At 41.3% G+C, this 23,480-nt stretch overlaps 2 protein-coding genes across 5 annotated transcripts in view; one reads left to right on the top strand and one right to left on the bottom strand.

Moving 5' to 3' along the window:
• The window catches only part of SUMO1 (small ubiquitin like modifier 1), a 35,110-nt gene extending 13,488 nt beyond the window's left edge, over positions 1-21,622 (top strand). Inside the window, exons 1-5 of one of the 3 annotated variants that reach the window (XM_063644995.1) lie at positions 4,144-4,152; positions 8,816-8,890; positions 13,834-13,911; positions 17,262-17,333; positions 20,782-21,622. In XM_063644995.1, coding sequence (XP_063501065.1) covers positions 4,144-4,152; positions 8,816-8,890; positions 13,834-13,911; positions 17,262-17,333; positions 20,782-20,850 — 303 coding nt within the window. In that variant the 3' untranslated portion in view covers positions 20,851-21,622. Of the gene's footprint in view, positions 1-4,143; positions 4,153-8,815; positions 8,891-13,833; positions 13,912-17,261; positions 17,334-20,781 lie in introns of those variants that run through there. The other 2 variants (XM_055290240.2, XM_055290241.2) reach the window with 2 other exon arrangements.
• Positions 21,623-22,596: 974 nt separating this feature from the next.
• KIAA2012 (KIAA2012 ortholog) overlaps positions 22,597-23,480 on the bottom strand; it is a 134,697-nt gene continuing 133,813 nt past the window's right edge. For both annotated transcript variants that reach the window (XM_063644890.1, XM_055290233.2), the window contains exon 24: positions 22,597-23,081. The gene's annotated coding sequence lies outside the window, so the exon portion shown is untranslated. The remainder of the gene's footprint in view (positions 23,082-23,480) is intronic.

The raw sequence follows: 23,480 nt of genomic DNA, 5'->3' as shown, positions 1-23,480 counted from the left end.
CTCGCCCTGGCCTCCCAAAGTGCTGGGATTACAGGCGTGATCCACAGTACTCAGCCAAGGCTTTTTCTTTTCTTTTCTTTTTTTTTTTTTTTTTTTGAGACAGAGTCTCGCTGTCGCCCAGGCTGGAGTGCAGTGCCGCGATTTCGGCTCACTGCAGGCTCTGCCCCTCCGGGGTTCACGCCATTCTCCTGCCTCAGCCTCCTGAGTAGCTGGGACTACAGGCGCCCGCCACCTCGCCTGGCTAATTTTTTTTTTTTTTTTTTTTTTTTTTTTTTTTTGCAGTGGCGCAATCTCGGCTCACTGCAAGCTCCTCCTCCCGGGTTCACGCCATTCTCCCACCTCAGCCTCTCCGAGTACCTGGGACTACAGGCGCCCGCCACCACGCCTGGCTAATTTTTTGTATTTTTAGTAGAGACGGGGTTTCACTGTGGTCTCGATCTCCTGACCTTGTGATCTTCCCGCCTCGGCCTCCCAAAGTGCCGGGATTACAAGCGTGAGCCACCGCACCCGGCCTAATTTTTTGTATTTTTAGTAGAGATGGGGTTTCATCGTGTTAGCCAGGATGGTCTCGATCTCCTGACCTCGTGATCCGCCTGCCTTGGCCTCCCAAAGTGCTGGGATTACAGGCGTGAGCCCGGCCGGCTTTTTCTTTTAACATGACCAATATACTCTTGTCACACCTTAAAAAATGAACAGATTTGTTAATATCATGAAAGAAGAGTAAACGTATTTTTTATTTTTTTTTTATTTATTTATTTTTTTTTGAGACGGAGTCTCGCTCTTTCACCCAGGCTGGAGTGCAGTGGCACGACCTCGGCTCACTGCAAGCTCCGCCTCCCGGGTTCACGCCATTCTCCTGCCTCAGCCTCCCGAGTAGCTGGGACTACAGGTGCCTGCCACCGCTCCCGGCTAATTTTTTTTTGTATTTTTAGTAGAGACAGGGTTTCACCGTGTTAGCCAGGATGGTCTCGATCTCCTGACCTCATGATCCGCCCGTCTTGGCCTCCCAAAGTGCTGGGATTACAGGCGTGAGCCACCGCGCCTGGCACGTATTTTTTATTTGTTATTGAGTTTTCCTAGAATCCCTCCTCTTTCAATGAGAATGAGCAATCCAGCCGGGCGCGGTGGCTCACGCCTGTAATCCCAGCACTTTTGGAGGCTGAGGTGGGCAGATCACCTGAGGTCAGGAGTTCAAGACCAGCGTGGCCAACATGGCAAAACCCTGTCTCTACTAAAAATAGAAAAATGAGCCAGGTGTGGTGGTGTGTGCCTGTAATCCAGATAGGAGGCTGAGGCAGGAGAATCACTTGAACCCGGGTGGCAGAGGTTGCAGTGAGTTGAGATCACGCCACTGTACTCCAGCCTGGGAGGCGGAGCAAGACTCTGTCTCAAAAAAAAAAAAAAAAAAAGGCAATCCTTGTGCAGCTGGGTCCATGACACATTGGCAGTAGTTAAGTGTGATGCTCTGTCCCTGTGACTGAATTGTCACTGTACTGATTACCAGAGTGCTTTTTTTGGCATGATCTCGGCTCACTGCAACCTCCACCTCCTGGGTTCAAGTGATTCTTGTGCCCTAGCCTCCTGAATAGCTGGGATTACAGGCGTGCAGCACCACCACTTTTTTTTTTAGTAGAGATGCGGTTTTGTCATGTTGGCCAGGCTGCTCTTGAACTCCTGGCCTCAAGTGATCACCTGCCTTGGCCTCCCAAAGTGCTGGGATTACAGAGCCATTGTGCCCAGCCTCCAGAGTGCTTTTAAGTAAAGGTCTTGTTCTTTTGACTTTGAAATAGCATAATAAAACCCTCCTTATGAATATTGTACATTTGAAAATGAGGCCTATTGTGTTTTCCATATCTTTTGCAGTCTAAGAGGCTTTCAGTTCTCTCTTTGATCCTGTATATTCACTTAATCTTTCCATCACCCGTTTCTTCTGCTTTGGGGCTGTGTATCCTTTCTAGCCAAATCACCCAGCTGTCTTTGGGATTCTCTTTTCTTTGATGACCTAGCGTCCCAGACTCAGAGCTGAATGCTTTCACTGTTTTGTAATCACTGTGTCATACCATTCTGTACTGACTGCTTTTTACAAGGAAGAGAAGGAAAGACAGCCTACAAAAGACACTGAGCTCATTGGAGACAAACTTTGGCCTTTTTTTTGTACAGGATCTTCTCATTTTCAAGGCTAGTTTGTCAAAGAGAGAAGGCAAAAAGCTTGATGACTGCCTTAAGCAAGCATGAGGCCATTAAACAAGTGGTACAGGTGATTGTTGTTATAGTGGTTAAGAGTTGGGAAGACATCACCAAATGGAGTGTCTAGGGAAAGTGGCAGCTTATTTTTGGAAATTTAAAATCCAATCGTTCACATATTCTTATGAAATTGAGGTGAATTATCTCTTATTCTCAACTGTGAATGCAAAAAACTGAAAAGATCTGTTTGAACTGACTATTGCATACAGAAGTATGAAGCATGAGTAAGATTCTGTGATACACAGAAAATAGTGCTGTCAATCTTATTTATTCGACAAACATTTAAAAATTGCTTAGTATTTGTTTGGCACTACAGAGGTTAGAGAGTGAAAAAACTTGGACCCTCCACTTGTAAACTTGTAGGGAAGACAAGACATACCAACCTGTCACAGAAAACTGTTTAATAAGAATATTGAGTATCTTCAATGACGAGTTAATGGGTGCAGAAAATCAACATGGCACATGGATACATATGTAACAAACCTGCACATTGTGCACATGTACCCTAAAACCTAAAGTATAATAAAAAAAAAAAGAATATTGAGTATCTTCAAAGTACCAGGCTCTGTGCTTGACCGGAAATACAAAGAAAAGTAAGGCATGCCAATAAGAAACTCAAATCTGATAGAAGAGACAGATATGCAAACAAATGATTATGATAGATAAGTAAGCAGTATGGGAACATTTAAGAAGATGATCAGGGAAGTGATGTCTGGGTGGTCATGGGAGGTGAATAGAGTGGGAAAGTGCCTTCCAAGAAGAGGGGGTCAGCATGTACAAAGATAATTGAGATAGGGTGGAGGATGCCATGTTCCAGCAATTGTAGATAGTTATGGCTGGAGGATAAGATATTTGCTAACAGAGGGAGGAGAATAAGGTTTCATTGCTAGGCAGGGACCAGCACATGAAGGATCAGTGTATGTCAGCTAAGGAGTTAGAATTTTTTTTTTTTTTTTGAGACGGCGTCTCCCTCTGCTGCCCAGGTGGGAGTGCAGTGGGCGATCTCGGCTCACTGCAACCTCTGCCTCCCAGGTTCAAGCGATTCCCTGCCTTAGCCTCCTGAGTAGCTGGGATTACAGGCACGCGCCACCACACCTGGCTAATAATTTTTGTATTTTTAGTAGAGACGGGGTTTCGCCATGTTGGTGGCTGGTGATCCACCCGCCTCGGCCTCCAAAAGTGCTGGGATTACAGACGTGAGCCACCATGCCTGGCCTAGGAGTTTGAATTTAACCCTGAAGATTTTGAGCAGACCAGACTGCATTTTAGAGAGATGGCTCTGGTGACAGTTTGGAGAAATAATTGAAGGGAGGAAGACTGGGAACGTCAGTTATTCTATTTTTAAAATTATTATTATTATTATTTTTTTAGTGACAAGGTCTCACTCTTTCACTCAGGCTAGAGTGCAGTGGCATGATCTTGGCTCACTGCAGCCTTGACCTCCCGGGGTCAAATGATCCTCCCACCTCAGCCTCCCAAGTAGCTGGGACTACAGGTGTGTACCACCACATCTGGCTAATTTTTGTATTTCTTGTAGCGACAGGGTTTCACCATGTTGCCTAGGCTGGTCTCAAACTCCTGGCCTCAAGTGATCCACCTTGGCCTCCCAAAGTGCCAGGATTATGGGTGTGAGCCACTGCACCAGGCCAGTTATGTTGTTGCAGGGATGTTAATAAGCATCAATGAGTGGCTGAACTAAAGCAGTGGAAAGGAGAGAATGGGATGGGCTTGAGAGCTAGTAAGAAATAGAATTGTCATGGCTCATGCCTGTAATTCCAGCACTTTGGGAGGCTGAGATGGGAGGATTGCTTGAACCCAGGAGTTCAAGACCAGCCTGGGCAACATAGTGAGACCCTGTCTCTAAAACAAAACAAAAAAAGACACAGAATTGTCAGAATGATGAGTGATGTTAAGTATGAAGTTTAATGTTTAAAAGCAGAAGAGGAGCCAAAGATGACCCCAGAATTTCTATTGTTGGCAGCTGATTGTATGGTAACCATTTATTGTAATTGGGAATCCAGGAAGAATTATAATTTGTTTTGATTTTGATTTTTAGAAAGAGGAGTTAAAACTGACAAAAGAGTTAGAGATAATGATTTGGTTTGGGACACTTTCACACTGAAGTATCCAAGGATATATTCAGGCACTTGGATAAATGAGTGTGAAACTCATAGAGGTTAGAAGGAATAGTTGAGTTATTAGTATCTGGTTTTTTTTTTTTTTTTTTTTTAGACGGAGTCTTGCTCAGTTGCCCAGGCTGGAATGCAGTGGTGCAATCATAGCTCACTGCAGGCTCCACCTCCCGGGTTCACGCCATTCTCCTGCCTCAGCCTCCAGAGTAGCTGGGATTACAGGTGCCCACCACTACGCCCGGCTCTTTGTATTTTTAGTAGAGATGGGGTTTCACCGTGTTAGCCAGGATGGTCTCGATCTCCTGATCCGCCCGCCTCCGCCTCCCAAAGTGCTGGGATTACAGGCGTGAGCCATCGCGCCCGGCCGAGGTATTAGTATCTGAGAACTAGTTGGAATCACGGGTCACCAGGGAGACAGAAAAGCAGAGGATTGAAGACACAGAATTCAGATGAAACCCAGCATTGAAGGAAATTACAGAAATGAGGAGAGAACCTAATCTTGGCAGCCAAAGGTGGAGAGTTTTCAAGGTAAAACTCAGTGTTTGTTGTTTGAGAGAGTTACAGATGAGATTTGAAAGTGTACATTGGATTTAGCAATAAAGAATCCACCTGCTAACCATTGGTGAGGAGAGTGTTAAGTGGAATGGTGGGGGCATAAACCACATTACAGCTGAATACTCTTTAAGAAGTTTGATTTTGAAAAAAGGTGAGAACTGGCTGGGCGTGGTGGCTCACGCCTGTAATCCCAGCACTTTGGGAGTCCAAGGCTGGCGGATCACTTGAGGTGAGGAGTTTGAGACTAGCCTAGCCAACATGGTGAAATCCCGTCTCTACTAAAAATACAAAAAATTAGCTGGATGTGGTGGCATGCACCTGTAATCCCAGCTACTCAGGAGGCTGAGGCAGGAGAATCGCTTGAATCTGGGAGGTAGAGGTTGCAGTGAGCCGAGATCGCACCACTGCACTCCAGCCTGAGCAACAGAGCAAGACTCCATCTCAAAACAACAACCACCACCACAAAAAAAAAACAAAACAAAAAAGGTGAGAAAAACAACTAGAGAAGTAAGGTTAAGGGAGAGTATTTTTAAGTTGAAAATAAATGCCATAAAATATATGAATAAATTGCAAGTAGGAGCATTAAAGGAAGATATTAATATCATTTGGAAGGTTGGGAGAGTGCTGTGGTTCATAGACGAGTTTTAAAAAATCCTGGACTTGGCCTGACATGGTGGCTCACGCCTGTAATCCCAGCACTTTGGTAGGCCAAGGTGGGCAGATCATTTGAGGCCAGGAGTTCAAGACCAACCTGGGCCAATGTGATGAAACCCTGTCTCTACTAAAAATACACACACAAAAAATTGCTGGGCGTAGTGATGCATGCCTGTAATCCCAGCTATTCAGGTGGTTGAGGGATGAGAAAATTGCTTGAACCTGGGAGTCAGAGGTTGCAGTGAGCCGAGATTGTGCCACTGCACTCCAGCCTGGGTGACAGAGCGAGACTCTGTCACAGAAAAGAATAAAAAAAAGCAGGCCGGGCGTAGTGGCTCAAGCCTATAATCCCAGCACTTTGGGAAGCCAAGGTGGGTGGATCACCTGAGGTCAGGAGTTCGAGACCAGCCTGGCCAACATAGGGAAACCCCGTCTCTACTGAAAATACAAAAATTAGCTGGGCGTGGTGGCACACTCCTGTAATCCCAGCTACTTGGGAGGCTGAGGCAGGAGAATGGCTTGAACCCTGGAGGCAGAGGTTGCAGTGAACCAAGATTGTGCCATTGCATTCCAGCCTGGGCAACAAGAGCAAAAATCTGTCTCAAAAAAAAAAAAAAATACTGGACTTCAGTTCATGTGTGAGGTAGATATCCTTGAGGTGATTTCAAGAGAAGCTGAGAGAGGATATATATATATATATATATTCCAGGTAAATGAAACTAGGGCCGCAAAGGGCTGAAGTTGAAGTAATATTAATGGACATATTCGGGGAACAGTAAATAGTCCAATTGAACAGAATCTTTGGGTTTGTTAAGTGAATGATGAGAGAAAAATGAGAATTGAGCTTGATGGTGGAATCAGAGAATGTCATGCTATGCTATAGAGTTAGGTTATAGACCCTAAAGTACTGGAAGGTATTTATGCTTTTTGATCTGAGTAGTTATAGGATTGGAGAAGCTGGACTTTCGGAGAATTCTGAAGCACTGAGGATGATGGAGGGGAGGAGGGGAAGAATTCTTTTGTGCTGAGTAGCCGCTATAGCTACCCTGTCTAGGAGACACAGGAGCAAAGCCACTCCTGTTGTGCTTATATATTGCTTCTAGGGGAGGGGGCTGTCCTTTGTGCTAACTTAAAGCTTCTTAAGGCCTCCTTTCTTTCCAGTTACAGAGGACTCAGGGCTTGGTTGCTGTTTATTGCCCTTCACTGCATGGAATAAGCTCTTTGCCTTCCAGATACTTAGAGGAAGAAGCAGCTGTTTACTATAAATATAAATTCATAGAAATGTGGAGAGACTATATTTGAAGACAGTCTTCTAGTTTTCAGGTGAAATACTGTCTCACTAAAGAAGGTTAATTTTGCCTGCTGCCGTAATAGTCAGTAGTCAGCAAATGTTAAAAGCACTGCAGAATGAAAAACAGGCAAGGATTCATACTAATGACATCAGTTCTGTAATCTAAGCATTTCCCTAGACTCTAGCCTGTATTTTAAAGTTAAAAGCTGCTTCTAGTTTAATATGTTCTTTTAATTCTTGAATGTTAAAGAATTTTTTAAGTTACTGGCATGAGATACACAGGTAATGGTTATGGTTATTCTTATCAAATATGGATTAACTGCTTGAAATTATTACAAATAATAAGGTATATATCTAAATAAGTGGGTAATTTGGTGGCCAAACTAAGGTGTAGCACATAGAGAAAAAAAGCTACTTTTTTACTACAGTATTCATGAAATTTTCCAAGGTACCCCCGTTACTAAAAATGATTTGCTTATTCTTGAGATACTTCATGGTGAAGTTGTTGTAACTAATTTATTCTGTTAACCTCATTTTCGTTTCAGTATCTCTTTATTTGAAATTGTTTTGTAACTTTTTGTGATCGTTTTATTTTTTTTTTTTTGCTTTAAAGAGATGAGGTCTTGCTATGTTGTCCAGGCTGGACTACTGCCACAGCCTCTCAAGTATCTTGTCTTCCTATTTTTGTCTTCTCCTTTAAACTTAAGCATTGGCCGGGTGCGGTGGCTCATGCTTGTAATCCCAGCACTTTGGAAGGCCGAGGCGGGCGAATCACGAGGTCAGGTGATCGAGACCACGGTGAAACCCCGTCTCTACTAAAAATACAAAAAATTAGCTGGGCGTGGTGGCGGGCGCCTGTAGTCCCAGCTACTCGGAGAGGCTGAGAGCGAGACTCCGTCTCAAAAAAACAAACAAACAAAAAACTTAAGCATTATACTTTGGATAGTCTAAAATAATTGATTATATAAAACTGATTTGTTTTGACTCCAGAGTACATTAGGCTAATACTTTCTTATTTGATTTTCCTTTCTAAATAGCCTTGCTTGGCTGGGCACTGTGGCTCACGCCTGTAGTCCCAGCACTTTGGGAGGCCAAGGCAGGTGGATCACCTGAGGTCAGTAGTTTGAGACCAGCCTGACCAACATGGAGAAACCCCATCTCTACTAAAAATACAAAATTAGCCGGGTGTGGTGGTGCATGCCTGTAGTCCCAGCTACTCGGGAGGCTGAGGCAGGAGAATGGCGTGAACCCGGGAGGCGGAGCTTACAGTGAGCCGAGATTGCGCCACTGCACTCCAGCCTGGGCAACAAGAGCGAAACTGTGTCTCAAAAAAAAAAAATAAATAAATAAAAATAAATAATAGCCTTGCTTATGCTAATATGATTAATTTACATTTCTTAGTACAGTTTTGTAGTTAAAGTAAACTCTTCATGATAGGCTGTGAGAAGATAATCTTGGATTCAGAATGTTTGTCTAAAAATTCATGGAGGATGAACTCCCTCTGTGTTGGTAAGAAAGAGTTGGCTGTAGGGCAGTTGTTTCCAAGTTGTTCTCTGGCCAGCAGCATCGGTACCACCTGGTAATTTGTTAGAAACAGATTCTCATCCCTACTACAGATGTGCTGAATAAGAAACTGGGGCTTGGGCCCAGCAGTTTGTTTAACATGTCCTTCAGGTGATTTTGATGTGTGGTAAAGTTTTAGACCATTACTGTGGGGTATTATAATAAAAGAGGCCCCTCTCTTGATTTCTAGTGAATGGTGTTTGGGACAGTAATTGACTTAGGATCTTTTTTTCTTAATTGACTGGCATGGAAAAGAAATGCTGTTTGTATTCTCAGGTGCAGATTTTGCACCCTGAATGAAAGTAATGGATACTCATAAGTGAGTAATTAAAATAGTATGTAGGAACTTTTATATTGAAATTTAATTTTCTTTCAGGAGGCAAAACCTTCAACTGAGGACTTGGGGGATAAGAAGGAAGGTGAATATATTAAACTCAAAGTCATTGGACAGGTGAGTTTCATTGTTTTTCTCATTTGACTCCCCTTCAATGTGAGTACTTTTTGACAGGAAAAAAAATTATTTAAGGCAAATTATTTTAAAATGACTATATGCATTTTAATTTACAGTGTATGCATCTGTTAGAGGTAGAAGAGGCCGATACTGTTTTTTAAATTACTCTGCCAGGCAGTTTTAGATCATCTTAATTTTTCCAAATAGGAATGTTTTCTTGGTTAGTGTGCTTCAGGGGCAAATACAGTGAATACTATTAAGTGATAAGGCTAGGGCCAACCTTAAGTAAAAGGTTTATCAGCCCTTTTCCTGACCCTTTTCCCTTTTCTGGCCCCCTATCTCCCTAGACTCTAGTCTGTATCTTTTTTTTTTTTTTTTTTTTGAGATGGAGTCTTGCTCTGTCGCCCAGGCTGGAGTGCAGTGGCCTGATCTCAACTCACTGCGACCTCCACCTCCTGGGTTCAAGCGATCCTCCTGCCATAGCCTCCTGAGTAGCTGGGATTTCAGGTATGCACCACCATGCCCAGCTAATTTTTGTATTTTTAGTAGAGATGGGGTTTTGCCATGTTGGCCAGGCTGGTCTCAAACTCTTGACCTCAGATGATCCGCCTACCTCGGCCTCCCAAAGTGTTGGGATTACAGGCATGAGCCACCATGCCTAGCTTTGATATGTGGCTTTTTATTCTGGTTTGTTTCTTCTTTTCTTCCTTGCTTCCCTGCTCCTCTTCCCCTCCCTCCACCCCCCCCATCCCTCTCTCCCTCTCCAGGGGTCTCGCTCTGTTGCTCAGGCTGGTCTTGAACTCTTGGGCTTAAGTGATTCTCCCACTTTGGCCTGAAGTGCTGGGATTGTAGGTGTGAGCCACTATGGCTGGCCTGGCTTCTTTCTTTTAGCATGTTTTCAAGGTTCATTCATGCTGTAGCATGTATCGTTACTATATTCCTTTTAATGGCTGAATTCTGTTCCATTGTATGGGTAGAATATATTTTGTTTTCCATTTATCAGTTGATATTTAGTTTGTCTCCATATTTTGGCTACTATTAATAATGTTCCTGTGAACATTCATGTGTGTTTTTGTGTGGACATATGTTTTCAGCTCCCTTGGATATATACCTAGGAGTGGAATTGCTGGGTCTGGTATGCAGCTGTATGTTTTACTTTTTGAGGAACTGCCGAACTGTTTTCAGCAGTGGTCCTACCATCTTACATTCCTAGCAGCAACATATGAGCGTTTCAGTTTTTCCACATTCTGGTCAACACTTGTAATTATCCATATTTTTGGTTATAATCCTAGTGGATGTGAAGTGGTATCTCACTGTGGTTTGAACTTGCTCTTTCCTGATGGCTAATGATGCCAAGCATTTTTTTATGTACTTATTGGCCATTAGTACATCTTCTTTGGAAAAATGAAGATCTTTAGATCTTTTGCCCATTTTTAAATTGGGTTAGTTGTCTTTTTTTTTTTTTTTTTTTTTTTTTTTGAGACGGAGTCTTTCTCTGTCCCCCAGGCTGGAGTGCAGTGGCGCGATCTCGGCTCACCACAACCTCCACCTCCTGGGTTCACGCCATTCTCCTGCCTCAGCCTCCCGAGTAGCTGGGACCACAGGCGCCCGCCAACACGCCCGGCTAATTTTTTGTATTTTTTTAGTAGAGACGGAGTTTCACTGTGTTAGCCAGGATGGTCTCGATCTCCTGACCTCGTGATCCACCCGCCTCGGCCTCCCAAAGTGCTGGGATTACAGGCTTGAGCCACCGCGCCCGGCGGGTTAGTTGTCTTTTTATTGTTGAGTGGTAATATGTCTTTTTTCTAGGTATTAGACTTTTATCATATATATGATTTGCATAGATTTTCTCCTATCTTTGAGTTATCTTTTCACTTTCTTGGTTTTATTCTTTGCAGTGTAAAGTTTTTAATTTTGGTGAATTAAGTTCATCTGTTTTTTCTTTTGTTGCTTGTAATTTATCTAAGAAACCATTGCCTAATCCAGGGTCACAAAGGTTTACGCTTGTGGTTTAAGAGTTTTAAGGCTGGGCACAATGGCTCACACCTGTAATCTCAGCACTTTGGGAGGCCAAGGTGGGCAGATTGCTTGAGCTCAGGAGCTGGAGACCAGCCTGGGCAACATGGCGAAACCCCATCTCTACAAAAAGTATAAAAAATTAGTAGGGCATGGTGGCACATGCCTGTAGTCCCAGCTACTCAGGAGGCTGAGTGGGGAGAATCACTTGAGCCTGGGAGGTCAAGGCTGCGGTGAGCTGTGATCACGTGACTGTACTCCAGTCTGGGTGACAGAGTGAGACCCTGTCTCAAAAAAAAAAAAAAAGTTTTATGGTTTTATTTATAGTTTTAGCTCTTACATTTAAATCTTTCATCATTTTGAATAATTTTTTATGGGTGTTTGTCCCAGACCATTAGTTGAAAAGACTGTCCTTTTCTCACTGAATTGTTCTGGTATCCTTGTCAAAAAATTGACTATAGATATAAGGGTTCATTTCTTGGCTTTCAATTTTATGCCATTGATCTATGTGTCCATATGCCATGGAATATCTTTTTAAGAATTATTAATTTGTGGGATTTTTAAAAATATTGTCTTCATTTTCTTTGTCTGTTACATGTTATGAATATTTCCTCCAGTATGTCTTAACTTTTGTTTACGGCATCTTTTACTATACAGACGTTTTATGTTTTTATTAAGTCAAATTTATCCACCTCTTTTTTTTTATGGTTTCTAGGTTAAAATCATGCTTTGCAATAGGGCATCCCAAGGCCAAAATTAGGGGAAAAAAATTCTCCCTTGAGGGGAAAATATTGAGGTTTTTTTTTTTTTTTTTTTGATGCGGAGCCTTGTTCTGTCACGCAGGCTGGAGTGCAGTGGTACTTCCGGCTCACTGCAACATCCACTTCCCGGGTTCAAGCAATTCTCCTGCCTCAGCCTCCCGAGTAGTTGGGCTTACATGCAACTGTCACCACACCTGGCTAATTTTTTATATTTTTAGTAGAGATAGGGTTTCCTTATGTTGGCCAGGCTGATCTTGAACTCCTGACCTCATGATCTACCCGGCTTGACCTCCCAAAGTGTTGGGATTACAGGAGTGAGCCACTGCACCTGGCCAAAAAAATTTTAATGTTAGCTCTTTAATTCATCTGGAAGTGATTTTTTTTTTTTTTTTTTTTTTTTTTTTTTTGAGATGGAGTCTCACTCTGTTGCCCAGGCTGGAGTACAGTGGTGAGATCTCGGTTCACTGCAGCCTCCGCCTCCTGGGTTCAAGCGATTCTCCTCCTTCACCCTCCCGAGTAGCTGGGATTACAGGCATGCGCCACCGCGCCTGGCTAATTTTTTTGTATTTTTAGTAGAAATGGCATTTCACCATGTTGGTCAGGCTGGTCTTGAACTCCTGAACTCAAATGATCGCCTGCTTTGCCCTCCCAAAGTGTTGGGATTACAGGCATGAGCCATCATACCCAGCCTGGAATTGATTTTAATGTATAGCATGAGATTTGCTGTAGAATTTTATCTGTTTATGAAATGATCTATGTGAAGATAATTTTATTTCTTCACAGTTACAGTCACGAGAAAAATACTGTAAATGTGCAGCTTCTGCAAATACACATTTGTGAATGTGATATATAGTCATGAAGTTTGGCTTTGAAATTTTACATTATGCAAGTAACAGTATTTTTTTCTGATGGTTGGCTGATAGTTTGTTTCACAATCTGAGCAGAATAAAAGAATTTTTGGTCCCACAAATCAGTTTGACTAACTCAGGTTCTTACTCATTTTACTCATGTGAGAGAAACCAGATTCCATGTGGTGATTTTTTTGTTTCTTGAGATGGAGTCCTGCTCTGTTGCCCAGGCTGGAGTGCAGTGGCGCGTTCTTGGCTCACTGCAACCTCCACCTCCTGGGTTTAAGCAATTCTTCTGCCTCAGCCTCCTGAGTAGCTGGGACTACAGGTGTGTGCTACCATGCCTGGCTAATTTTTGTATTTTTAGTAGAGACAGGGTTTCACTATACTGGCCAGGCTGGTCTTGAACTCCTGACCTTGTGATCCGCCTGCCTTGGCCTCCCAAAGTGCTGGGATTACAGGTGTGAGCCACTGCGCTCAGCCCCATGTGGTGATTTTTTTATGGCAGGAATAAATTTCTCAGTCTCTTATTGTATAAAATTGAATTTTATACAATTAATTATTGTATAATTAATTGCTTTTCTCCTAGGCGACCACCTTCAGTGACACTTCACTTGGGGGGGACAGACTTTTTGTTTTGAGTTGCTATTGGGATAAATAAAAGATGTGATAGTTCATCTTTTATTTTGACAATAGAATGGCAAATAAAGGAATGCATTTATTTATTTATTTATTTTTTTTTGAGACGGAGTCTCGCTCTTTCACCCAGGCTGGAGTGCAGTGGCGCGATCTCGGTTTACTGCAGGCTCCGCCCCCCGGGGTTCGCGCCATTCTCCTGCCTCAGCCTCCCGCGTAGCTGGGACTACAGGCGCCTGCCACCTCGCCCGGCTAATTTTTTTTTGTATTTTTAGTAGAGACGGGGTTTCACCGTGTTAGCCAGGATGGTCTCGATCTCCTGACCTCGTGATCCACCCGCCTCGGCCTCCCAAAGTGCTGGGATTACAGGCGTGAGCCACCGCGCCCGGCCAAAGGAATGCATTTACTTAGGCTTTTACTTATACTGATAATTTTAACACTCAAGACTGATTAACTTTGTTTTACTCAGTTTCTTTTGTAATGGGCATACAGTAACTTTGAGGATGATTACAGTGTTTTAAGAAAACCTGTTAAGAATGCTAAAAAGAATATTGTGGTGGAAAAATACAGGTTACAAGGTTTATGTTTCTATTTGCACTATGTGTGTAATTAAGTAGTTTGGTTCAAGTAAAGCAAATGATTATAGAAAGAGGGATAATTTTTTTCTCTTTTATCTCCTTAGGATAGCAGTGAGATTCACTTCAAAGTGAAAATGACAACACATCTCAAGAAACTCAAAGAATCATACTGTCAAAGACAGGTTTGTCCATTTTGGTATTAAGTACAATGCTTTGTCATTAATTTCTTTTTTTTATAGAAGATTGTCAAAAGAAAAATCCTGTTTTATTATTTTTACCATTAGCAACTCAAGGAAAACACTCTATCATTTCTTGTACCCTGCTTAATTGCTTTTTTTTTGTCTTGTGGCCCGTTTTAAAGTTTGAATTCATAAGATGGGAACTAGTTTGAAAAGTAACTCAGAATTGTAAAGAGAGCTCAAATGAATATTTCTGTCTTGATGGCTTACCAGTATATATAGCAAGAAAGGCAAGTAATTTTTTGGTGATTACTGTGAATTTTTTTTGTACTTCTAATCATGAGTGTTGAGCCATATGTTAAATTTAAGTAGTAGTAGTATTAATATATTATCTCTTTTTTTTTTTTTTTTTTGGAGATGGAGTTTGCTCTTGTTGCCCAGGCTGGAGTGCAATGGCATGATCTCTGCTCACCGCAACCTCCGTCTCCTGAGTTCAAGTGATTCTCCTGCCTCAGCCTACCGAGTAGCTGGGATTACAGGCATGCATTACCACTCCCGGCTAATTTTGTATTTTTAGTAGAGGTGGGGATTCTCCATGTTGGTCAGGCTGGTCTCCGAGCTCCCAACCTCAGGTGATTCACCCACCTCGGCCTCCCCAAGTACTGGGATTACAGGCGTGAGCCACCACGCCTGGCCTTATAAAATAGGTTTTGAAAATAAATGTAATTGGAATTAATATGAGACAACCAAGATATATTTTAAGTGAAATTATGATTTAATAAGCAAGAAATATATGTTTAATCAGTCTATTAAATTAAATTATAGGCCGGGCGCAGTGGCTCATGCCTGTAATCCCAGCACTTTGGGAGGCTGAGGCGGGCCAATCACCTGAGGGCAGGAGTTCAAGACCAGCCTGGCCAACATGGCAAAACATTGTCTCTACTAAAAGTGCAAAAATTAGCCAGGCATGGTGGCGCATGCCTGTAATTCCCAGCTAGTCGGGAGGCTGAGGCAGGAGAATCACTTGAATCTGGGAGGCAGAGGTTGCAGTGAGCCCAGATCATGCCACTGCACTCCAGCCTGGGTGACAGAGCAAGACTCCATCTCAAAAAGAAAAAGAAAAAAGAAAAAAAAAAGAATTATATTATATAATATTAACTCAGGTATTGTACATTTTATCTTCATTTATTTATTTATTTCTTTGAGATGGAGTCTTAACTCTGTTGTCCAGGCTGGAATGCAGTGGTGCGATCTCAGCTCACTGCAACCTGCGACTCCCTGGTTCAAGCGATTCTCCTGCCTCAGTCTCCCGAGTAGCTGGGATTACAGGCATGCACCACCACGCCCTGCTAATTTTTGTATTTGTAGTAGTGGCGGGGTTTCACTATGTTGGTCAGGCTGGTCTCGAACTCTTGACCTCGTGATCCGCCTGCCTTGGCCTCCCAAAGTGCTGGGATTACAGATTTGAGCCACTGTGCCTGGCCTGTAGATTTCATTTTTAGAAGGTTTGCTTTTAACAGTTTAAATTTGTAACTAACATAAAACTTATTATAAGAAAGAGAAACTAGGTGTTAGGATAAGTAAAACAATAAGGATTTTTGTCTCTTCTGTTTTTGTAGATTTTAATTGTTTAACTTAATAAAATCTCATTAATTGGGGTTCAACTACTTCACATTTGTAATAACTTCGGGTGTTAAAATTGAGATGAAATTCATCAGGGGAAAGAAACATTTATTGAAATCTCAATTATGTGTACTGTGCCCTAGGTATTTAAGATACATTGTTGGCCAGGCATAATGGCTCACGCCTCTAATCCCAGCACTTTGGGAGGCTGAGGCAGGCGGATCATGAGGTCAGGAGTTCAAGACCAGCCTGACCAACATGGTGAAACCCCTGTCTCTACTAAAAATACAAAAATTAGCTGGGCATGGTGGCGCATGCCTGTAATCCCAGTTACTCGGGAGGCTGAGGCAGAAGAATCGTTTGAACCCAGGAGGCGGAGGTTGCAACGAGCCGAGATCACGCCGTTGCACTCCAGCCTGGGTGGCAGAGTGAGAATCTGTCTCAAAAAAAAAAAAAAAAAAAAAAAAAAGATTTATTGTCATTTAATTTTCGTAACTCTGAAGAAAATTCATATAGTCTTTACAACCCCCATCTATAGGCCAGGGAATTGATTTTTTTTTTTTTTGAGACAGAGTCTCACTCTGTCACCTAGGCTGGAGTGCGGTGGTGCTGTCTTAGCTCACTGCAACCTCCACCTCCTGGACTCAAGCGATTCCCATGCCTCAGTCTCCCGAGTAGCTGGGATTACAGGCACCTGCCACCAGGCCTGGCTAATTTTCGTATTTTTATTTTTTTTGTATTTTTATTTATTTTTTTTTTTAGACAGGGTCTTCCTCTGTCGCCCAGGTTGGAGTGCAGTGACACGACCTTGGCTCACTGCAACCTCCACCTCCCGGGTTCAAGTGATTCTCCTGTCTCAGCCTCCCGAGTAGCTGGGATTACAGGCACGTGCCACCTTGCCAGGCTAATTGTTGTATTTTTGGTAGAGATGGGGTTTCACCATGTTGGCCAGGCTGGTCTTGAACTCCTGACCTCAAGTGACCCACCCGCCTCGGCCTCCCAGAGTGCTGGGATTACAGGCTGAACCACCGCGCTTGCCCCGTAATTTTTGTATTTTTAGTAGAGACGGAGTTTCATTATGTTGGCCAGGCTGGTCTCAAACTCCTGACCTCAAGTGAGCCGTCTCTCCCCTTTCAGCTATTTTTGTTGAAGAGTGATTAGAAAAATGTATACTAATATATTTTGTAATATTTATGGTGCTATCTATGCCATCTAGGTTTATGGTGGATTAGCTAGCTAGCCATTTGTGCTTAACCAAATTTTATGATGTAATCTGTTTAAAACCAATTTTGCCAGTGTAGTTGGAATCTAGTGAGGGTGCTCATCCAGTTTCTGATCTGATTTTTTATGCTAGCTTACAGATTTAGGGCAAAGTGAATCGAGTAGTGGTCAAGAGCACAAGCTTAGAAACAGGTTTGGGCTTAAATTCTTGGCTAGCTCCAAGCCTTAGGTTCCCTAGCTGTAACATGAAGATAAGGTGGTAATACCTACCTTCCAGGGTTATTGTGTTTAACACTTATGATTATGTGTGTAAAGAATTGGTACAGGGAGGGCCTTGCAAATAGTTGCTACTCAGTATATAGTATTTATGATTGAATTAGCTTGTCTAATTTTATTTTCTGTGTAGTGTTCTAAGGCTTTCATGCTTGCTTTTTGTGCATCAAAGTTACCATTATGTTTTCTAAGATTTGTGTGTGTATGTATTATTATTATTATCTTTACCTTTTTAGGGCGTTCCAATGAATTCACTCAGGTTTCTCTTTGAGGGTCAGAGAATTGCTGATAATCATACTCCAAAAGAAGTGAGTATACTTTTTTCCTGAGTCAAGAAAAAATTTAAATTCTCCTTTGAGCAGTTTGGTTCACTGGTATTAAACTGCCCTTTTCTTGAATATTCTCTGATTTAAATGGCATATCGTTTGTCGGAGAGAAGAAATAATGTTTTGGGTTGAACTTCCCCTATAGTGCCTTCAAAAGTGCCAATAAAAAGGGCGGTAGAAACAAAATGAGTACTGAAATTGTCATAGGGCACATGCTACATCCTTTTTGAAGATAGACAAATGTTCCTCAAATTTGGTAAATTTCTGGTATGCTTTCATGGTGATGGTAACATTAATGGCTGGATTTTGATTTTTGACCTATTTTGAGAATGTTAATACAGAAGCATAGTGTATATTAATATATTTGGCTCTGTCATCTTGTTTTATCCTATTTTTTTATGCTTCTCTGTCTTCATTTGATTTTTTTATTCTATGAGCGGTTTGCTTTGCTTTTATATTCCACCCATCTTCCCTCTATAGAGATATCTCAAAGTAGTGTGTGTGTGTGTGTGTGTGTGTGTGTATGTGTGTGTGTATCTATATACATAGATTCCCTTCATACACAGAGTAACATTACTGATGTTTCTGTTAGTGGGAACAATATAGGGTTATTAATTTTTTATTTTGAAAACATTTCAAACTTACTGAATTGTGAGAATAGTATAATACTCTTCTGTATACCTGTTCCTTAGATTCACCAATTAAAATTGCACAGCATTTGGGCCAGGCACGGTGGCTTATACTTGTAATCCTAGCACTTTGGGAGGCCAAAGTGGGTGGATTGCTTGAGTCCTGGAGTTCGAGACCAGCCTGGGCAACATGACGAAAACCCGTCTCTACTAAAAATAAAAAAAATTGGCCAGGTGCAGTGGCTTATGCTTGTAATCCCAGCACTTTGGGAGGCCGAGGTGGGCAGATCACGAGGTCAGGAGTTCAAGACCAGCCTGGCCAGTATGGTGAAACCCCGTCTCTACTAAAAATACAAAAATTAGCCGGGCGTGGTGGTACGCACCTGTAGTCCCAGCTACTCGGGAGGCTGAGGCAGAAGAATTGCTTGAACCCGGGAGGCGGAGGTTGCAGTGAGCCGAGATCACGCCACTGCACTCCAGCCTGGGCAACAGAGCAAGACTCCGTCTCAAAAAAACAGAAAAAAAAATTAACTAGGCTTAGTGGTGCATGCTTGTAGTCCCAGGTACTTGGGGGGGCTGAGGTGGAAGGATCACTTGAGCCCAGGAGGTCGAGGCTGCAGTGAGCCCTGGTCATGTCACTGTTCTCCAGCCTAGGTGACAGAGTGAGAACCTGTCTCAAAAATAAATAAAGTAAATAAAATAAAATAACATTGTGCAGAATTTGATAGCTGGGATTGGTGGTGCATGCCTATAGTCCTAGCTGCTTGGGAGGCTGAAGCGGGAGGATCACTTGAGTGAGCCCAAGAGTTCGAGACGAGCCTGGATAACAGAGCAAGGAGTCCCTTGTCTCAAAAAAAAAAAAAAAAAAAAAGTATGTTTTTCTAGTATGACTACTAGAATGTAGTCATAGCTCACTGCAGCCACAAACTCCTGGGCTCAAGCAATCCTGACTATCACTATCAGCCTCCTGAATAGCTGGGATTACAGGCATGTGCCACCATGCTCTGCTAACTTTTAAATTTTTTGTAGAGATGGAGTCTCCCTATGTGCCCAGGCTTTGATCACTTAGTTGAAGTGTTGTCTTTTTTTTTTTTTTTAAACTTTGTAGTTAACTGCTTTTCCTGTTACAATTAAGTAATTTGAGGGGACACACTTTGAAACTATGTGAATATCCCCTTTCTCATCAAATATTCCCCTTAGGTTTAGTGTCCACCACCTTCTTGAACACTTCCTTACTTTCTGGCACAGTAAGAAGTTCCAAACTCATCTTTTACTTTCCTTTAACTTGGCAAAATCTCTGGGACCGTACAGTAGATACCTAATACATTTTACTGACACATGCCTTACACATTCCTTGTAATTAAGAGATTATCTTTTCAGAGGAATGTTGGGGCAGTGGGAGAGAGTAGGTCTTTAGGGAGTGACCCTCCTGTGCTGTTGTTCACTTGTCTCTATTAATGTACTTCTTGAAGTTTGTAGCTTTATATTCTTTATAGCTCAAGGACTCATGCTGTCTTCCTGTTTTGAAGGTTTCTAATAACATTTGGAATTTTATTCCTTGCAGTATTTACCATGCTATATGGGCAATGAAAATTGTTTTAAAAGCATTCTTTTTTTTTTTTTTTTTTTTTTTTGAGATGGAGTTTTGCTCTTGTTGCCCAGGCTGGAGTGCAATGGCTCGATCTCTGCTCACTGCAACCTCTGCCTCCCGGGTTCAAGCGAGCCTCCTGCCTCAGCCTCCTGAGTAGCTGGGATTACAGGCATGCACCACCACGCCTGGCTAATTTTGTATTTTTAGTAGAGACGAGGTTTCACCATGCTGGTCAGGCTGGTCTCGAACTCCTGACCTCAGGTGATCCACCGCCCCCCCAGCCTCCTAAAGTGCTGAGATTACAGGTGTGACCCACTGCACCTGGCCTAAAAGCATGTTTAATAATTATTTAAATATTCAAGTATGTTCCACGACCAAGATAGCTTAACACTACTAGAGCCATTCTGATCACTTTAAAATCCTAAATTCACATGTGTTATGTTTAGATTTCTTAACATACTTAATTTTCATATTTAAAATTCTGCACAAAAATGTTACCTATAAAATTTAAAACTTTTTGGTCAGGCATAGTGGCCCACGCCTGCAATCCCAGCACTTTGGGAGGCTGAGGCGGGCTGGATCACTGCAGGTCAGGAGTTGAGACCAGCTTGGGCAACATGGCGAAACCCCATCTCTACTAAAAATAGAAAAAGTAGCCAGGTATGGTGGTGCACGCTTGTAGTGCTAGCTACTTGGGAGGCTGAGGTAGGAGGATTGGTTGAGCCCAGGATGCTGAGGTTGCAGTGAGCTGAGGTTGAGCCCAGGAGGCTGAGGTTGCAGTGAGCTGAGATTGTGCCACTGTACTCCAGCCTGGGCAATATAATCAGACCCTGTCTCAAAAAAAAAAAAAAAAAAAAAAACCAAATTAGATATATCCTATTAAACTATCATTTAAACTATTAAATACATGTTTCATTAGATTTAAAAGTTCTTTAACATGGCTGTCAAAAACACTTCAGTTTTATATAGCGAATAAACTGGGAAGTGAAATTGACTCAGGAAAGTAAGATGAATAACTCGATACACAGAATCAGAAGGAAAGACACCTCTATATTCTTTAGATTAAAGAACACAGGATTCTTAATGTTAGAGGAGTGTAAGTATGGGTCACATTTGGATCTCTTTGCGCTTTTAAATTAGTGGCCACATAATTGTAGTCAATTTAAAAACTGCTTTTATATTCTACTAACATTTTTCTTTCCTCTTACAGCTGGGAATGGAGGAAGAAGATGTGATTGAAGTTTATCAGGAACAAACGGGGGGTCATTCAACAGTTTAGATATTCTTTTTATTTTTTTTCTTTTCCCTCAATCCTTTTTTATTTTTAAAAATAGTTCTTTTGTAATGTGGTGTTCAAAACGGAATTGAAAACTGGCACCCCATCTCTTTGAAACATCTGGTAATTTGAATTCTAGTGCTCATTATTCATTATTGTTTGTTTTCATTGTGCTGATTTTTGGTGATCAAGCCTCAGTCCCCTTCATATTATCCTCTCCTTTTTAAAAATTACGTGTGCACAGAGAGGCCATCTTTTTCAGGACATTGCATTTTCAGGCTTGTGGTGATAAATAAGATCGACCAATGCAAGTGTTCATAATGACTTTCCAATTGGCCCTGATGTTCTAGCATGTGATTACTTCACTCCTGGACTGTGACTTTCAGTGGGAGATGGAAGTTTTTCAGAGAACTGAACTGTGGAAAAATGACCTTTCCTTAACTTGAAGCTACTTTTAAAATTTGAGGGTCTGGACCAAAAGAAGAGGAATATCAGGTTGAAGTCAAGATGACAGATAAGGTGAGAGTAATGACTAACTCCAAAGATGGCTTCACTGAAGAAAAGGCATTTTAAGATTTTTTAAAAATCTTGTCAGAAGATCCCAGAAAAGTTCTAATTTTCATTAGCAATTAATAAAGCTATACATGCAGAAATGAATACAACAGAACACTGCTCTTTTTGATTTTATTTGTACTTTTTGGCCTGGGATATGGGTTTTAAATGGACATTGTCTGTACCAGCTTCATTAAAATAAACAATATTTGTAAAAATCGTACTAATGCTTATTTTATTTTAATTGTATAGAAAGAAAAAAATGCCTAAAATAAGTTTTTCTTGCATAAATACTGGAAATTGCACATGGTACAAATTTTTTCTTCATTACTATACAGTGATGATGTTAATGACTTTGAAGCACTGAAAGTTACTGAAGTGCCTTCTGAATCAAGGATTTAATTAAGGCCACAATACCTTTTAAATACTCAGTGTTCTGTTTTTTTAAAAACTTGATATTCCTGTATGGTGCATATATATGATACAGTTACCTAATCATGTTGAATAAATGGGCATGCCAAAAATTCTTAATGGATTTTTATTGATAATTTCAGTTCTTCCTTTAACAAGGTACAAAATGGTAAGGTTTGGTATATTTTATGTTTTCCTTTTATTTCTTTATATCTTTTTTTTTTTTGAGACGGAGTCTCACTCTGTCACACAGGCTGGAGTATAGTGGTGTGATCTTGGCTCCCTGCAACCTCTGCCTCCCGGGTTCAAGTGATTCTTCTGCCTCAGCCTCCCGAGTAGCTGGGACTATAGGCGTGTGCCACCTAATTTTTATATTTTTAGTAGAGATGGGGTTTCACCATGTTGGCCAGGATGGTCTCGATCGCTTAACCTTGTGATCTGCCTGCCTTGGCCTCCCAAAGTGCTGGGGAATTACAGGCGTGAGCCACCGTGCCTGGCCCAGCCTTATTTCTTTTTATCTTAAATATTTAAATTTTGTGTAAAACTAAAATATCAGATTAGTTTGTTCCTATTAGAGGGCTTAACTTTTAATGCTAATGAATCACAGAATTTACTACATCTATGCATACATACAGTCCAGTTTCATGTTATCTCAAATAGAATGTCATCTAACTACTTGAGAAGACCAAATAAAACCCATTTTGAATGCATTTTATAAACTATTATAGCTTACATACCTACTCAAGTCACCGTTTGAGAAAGAGATTGATTGGCTTGATCTTATAATTCTTATGTTTGACCCTAACTGAAAAATTATTTGTATGGTATAAGAGCTTTTAGATTGTCACCTGATATTTATCATTATATTCATTAAACAGTGACTAGGAAGTAGGCCCATTTTAAGAAAATCCTCATGAGTTGCATATTTCTGTCAAGATTGAATAACAGATCTGATTGGGTATTTGAACTGTGTGAATCTATAGTTTGGTATCTTAATTTTGTTTGCGTTTCTGAATGTCTGAAGACGCTTAGGATTTTGGTGGGACTTAGCTACCGGGGAAGTAATTTTCTTGTTTTTAGCTTTTTGGATTTTTCTAAATGCATTGCACTCTGCTATGGTTAACTTAAATGTGTGCTTATCTGATTAGCAGTGCTGATAAAATAGGCATTTCACAACAAAAATTTCAACAGATTATCAGATTTCTGAAGGGACCTTGAATAACATTTAGTGAAGTCACTCTTATCTGGTGCTTGACTACAGCATCCTAAATCTGTAACAGAAGGGAGAAAATAAAGTCAGCAATGGTAATTTCCCCCACAAGGATGTTATCCTCAAGTGTTTGTTCTGTTGTGGGTTGAATTATTTGAGATGCTCCTTTCTTATCTGATTAAGTAGTAGTGAATGAATTGATTGAATGAATGAATGTCCAGGTAGGGTCCACAAGCTTGAGAAAACGTTTATATGACATATTTAAGTTCAGTATGACTGATACTATCTAGTGTTTGACTGTTTTATTTCTATTTAATTTTTACAGAAAACAAGGAGTTAAAATAAGTATCAAATCTAAGCACATCTAATAACAGCAATACAGAATACAAATAAGTTGGATTTCTGGGTTGTAAAGGTGTAATTTCTGTAGAAAGCAAATACCTTACAAACATTAATGAGG

Source organism: Symphalangus syndactylus, chromosome 8 (assembly GCF_028878055.3).
Source record: "Symphalangus syndactylus isolate Jambi chromosome 8, NHGRI_mSymSyn1-v2.1_pri, whole genome shotgun sequence".
In the NCBI taxonomy this organism is placed as follows: Eukaryota; Metazoa; Chordata; class Mammalia; order Primates; family Hylobatidae; genus Symphalangus; species Symphalangus syndactylus.
This window is presented reverse-complemented; position numbering and strand designations above follow the sequence as displayed.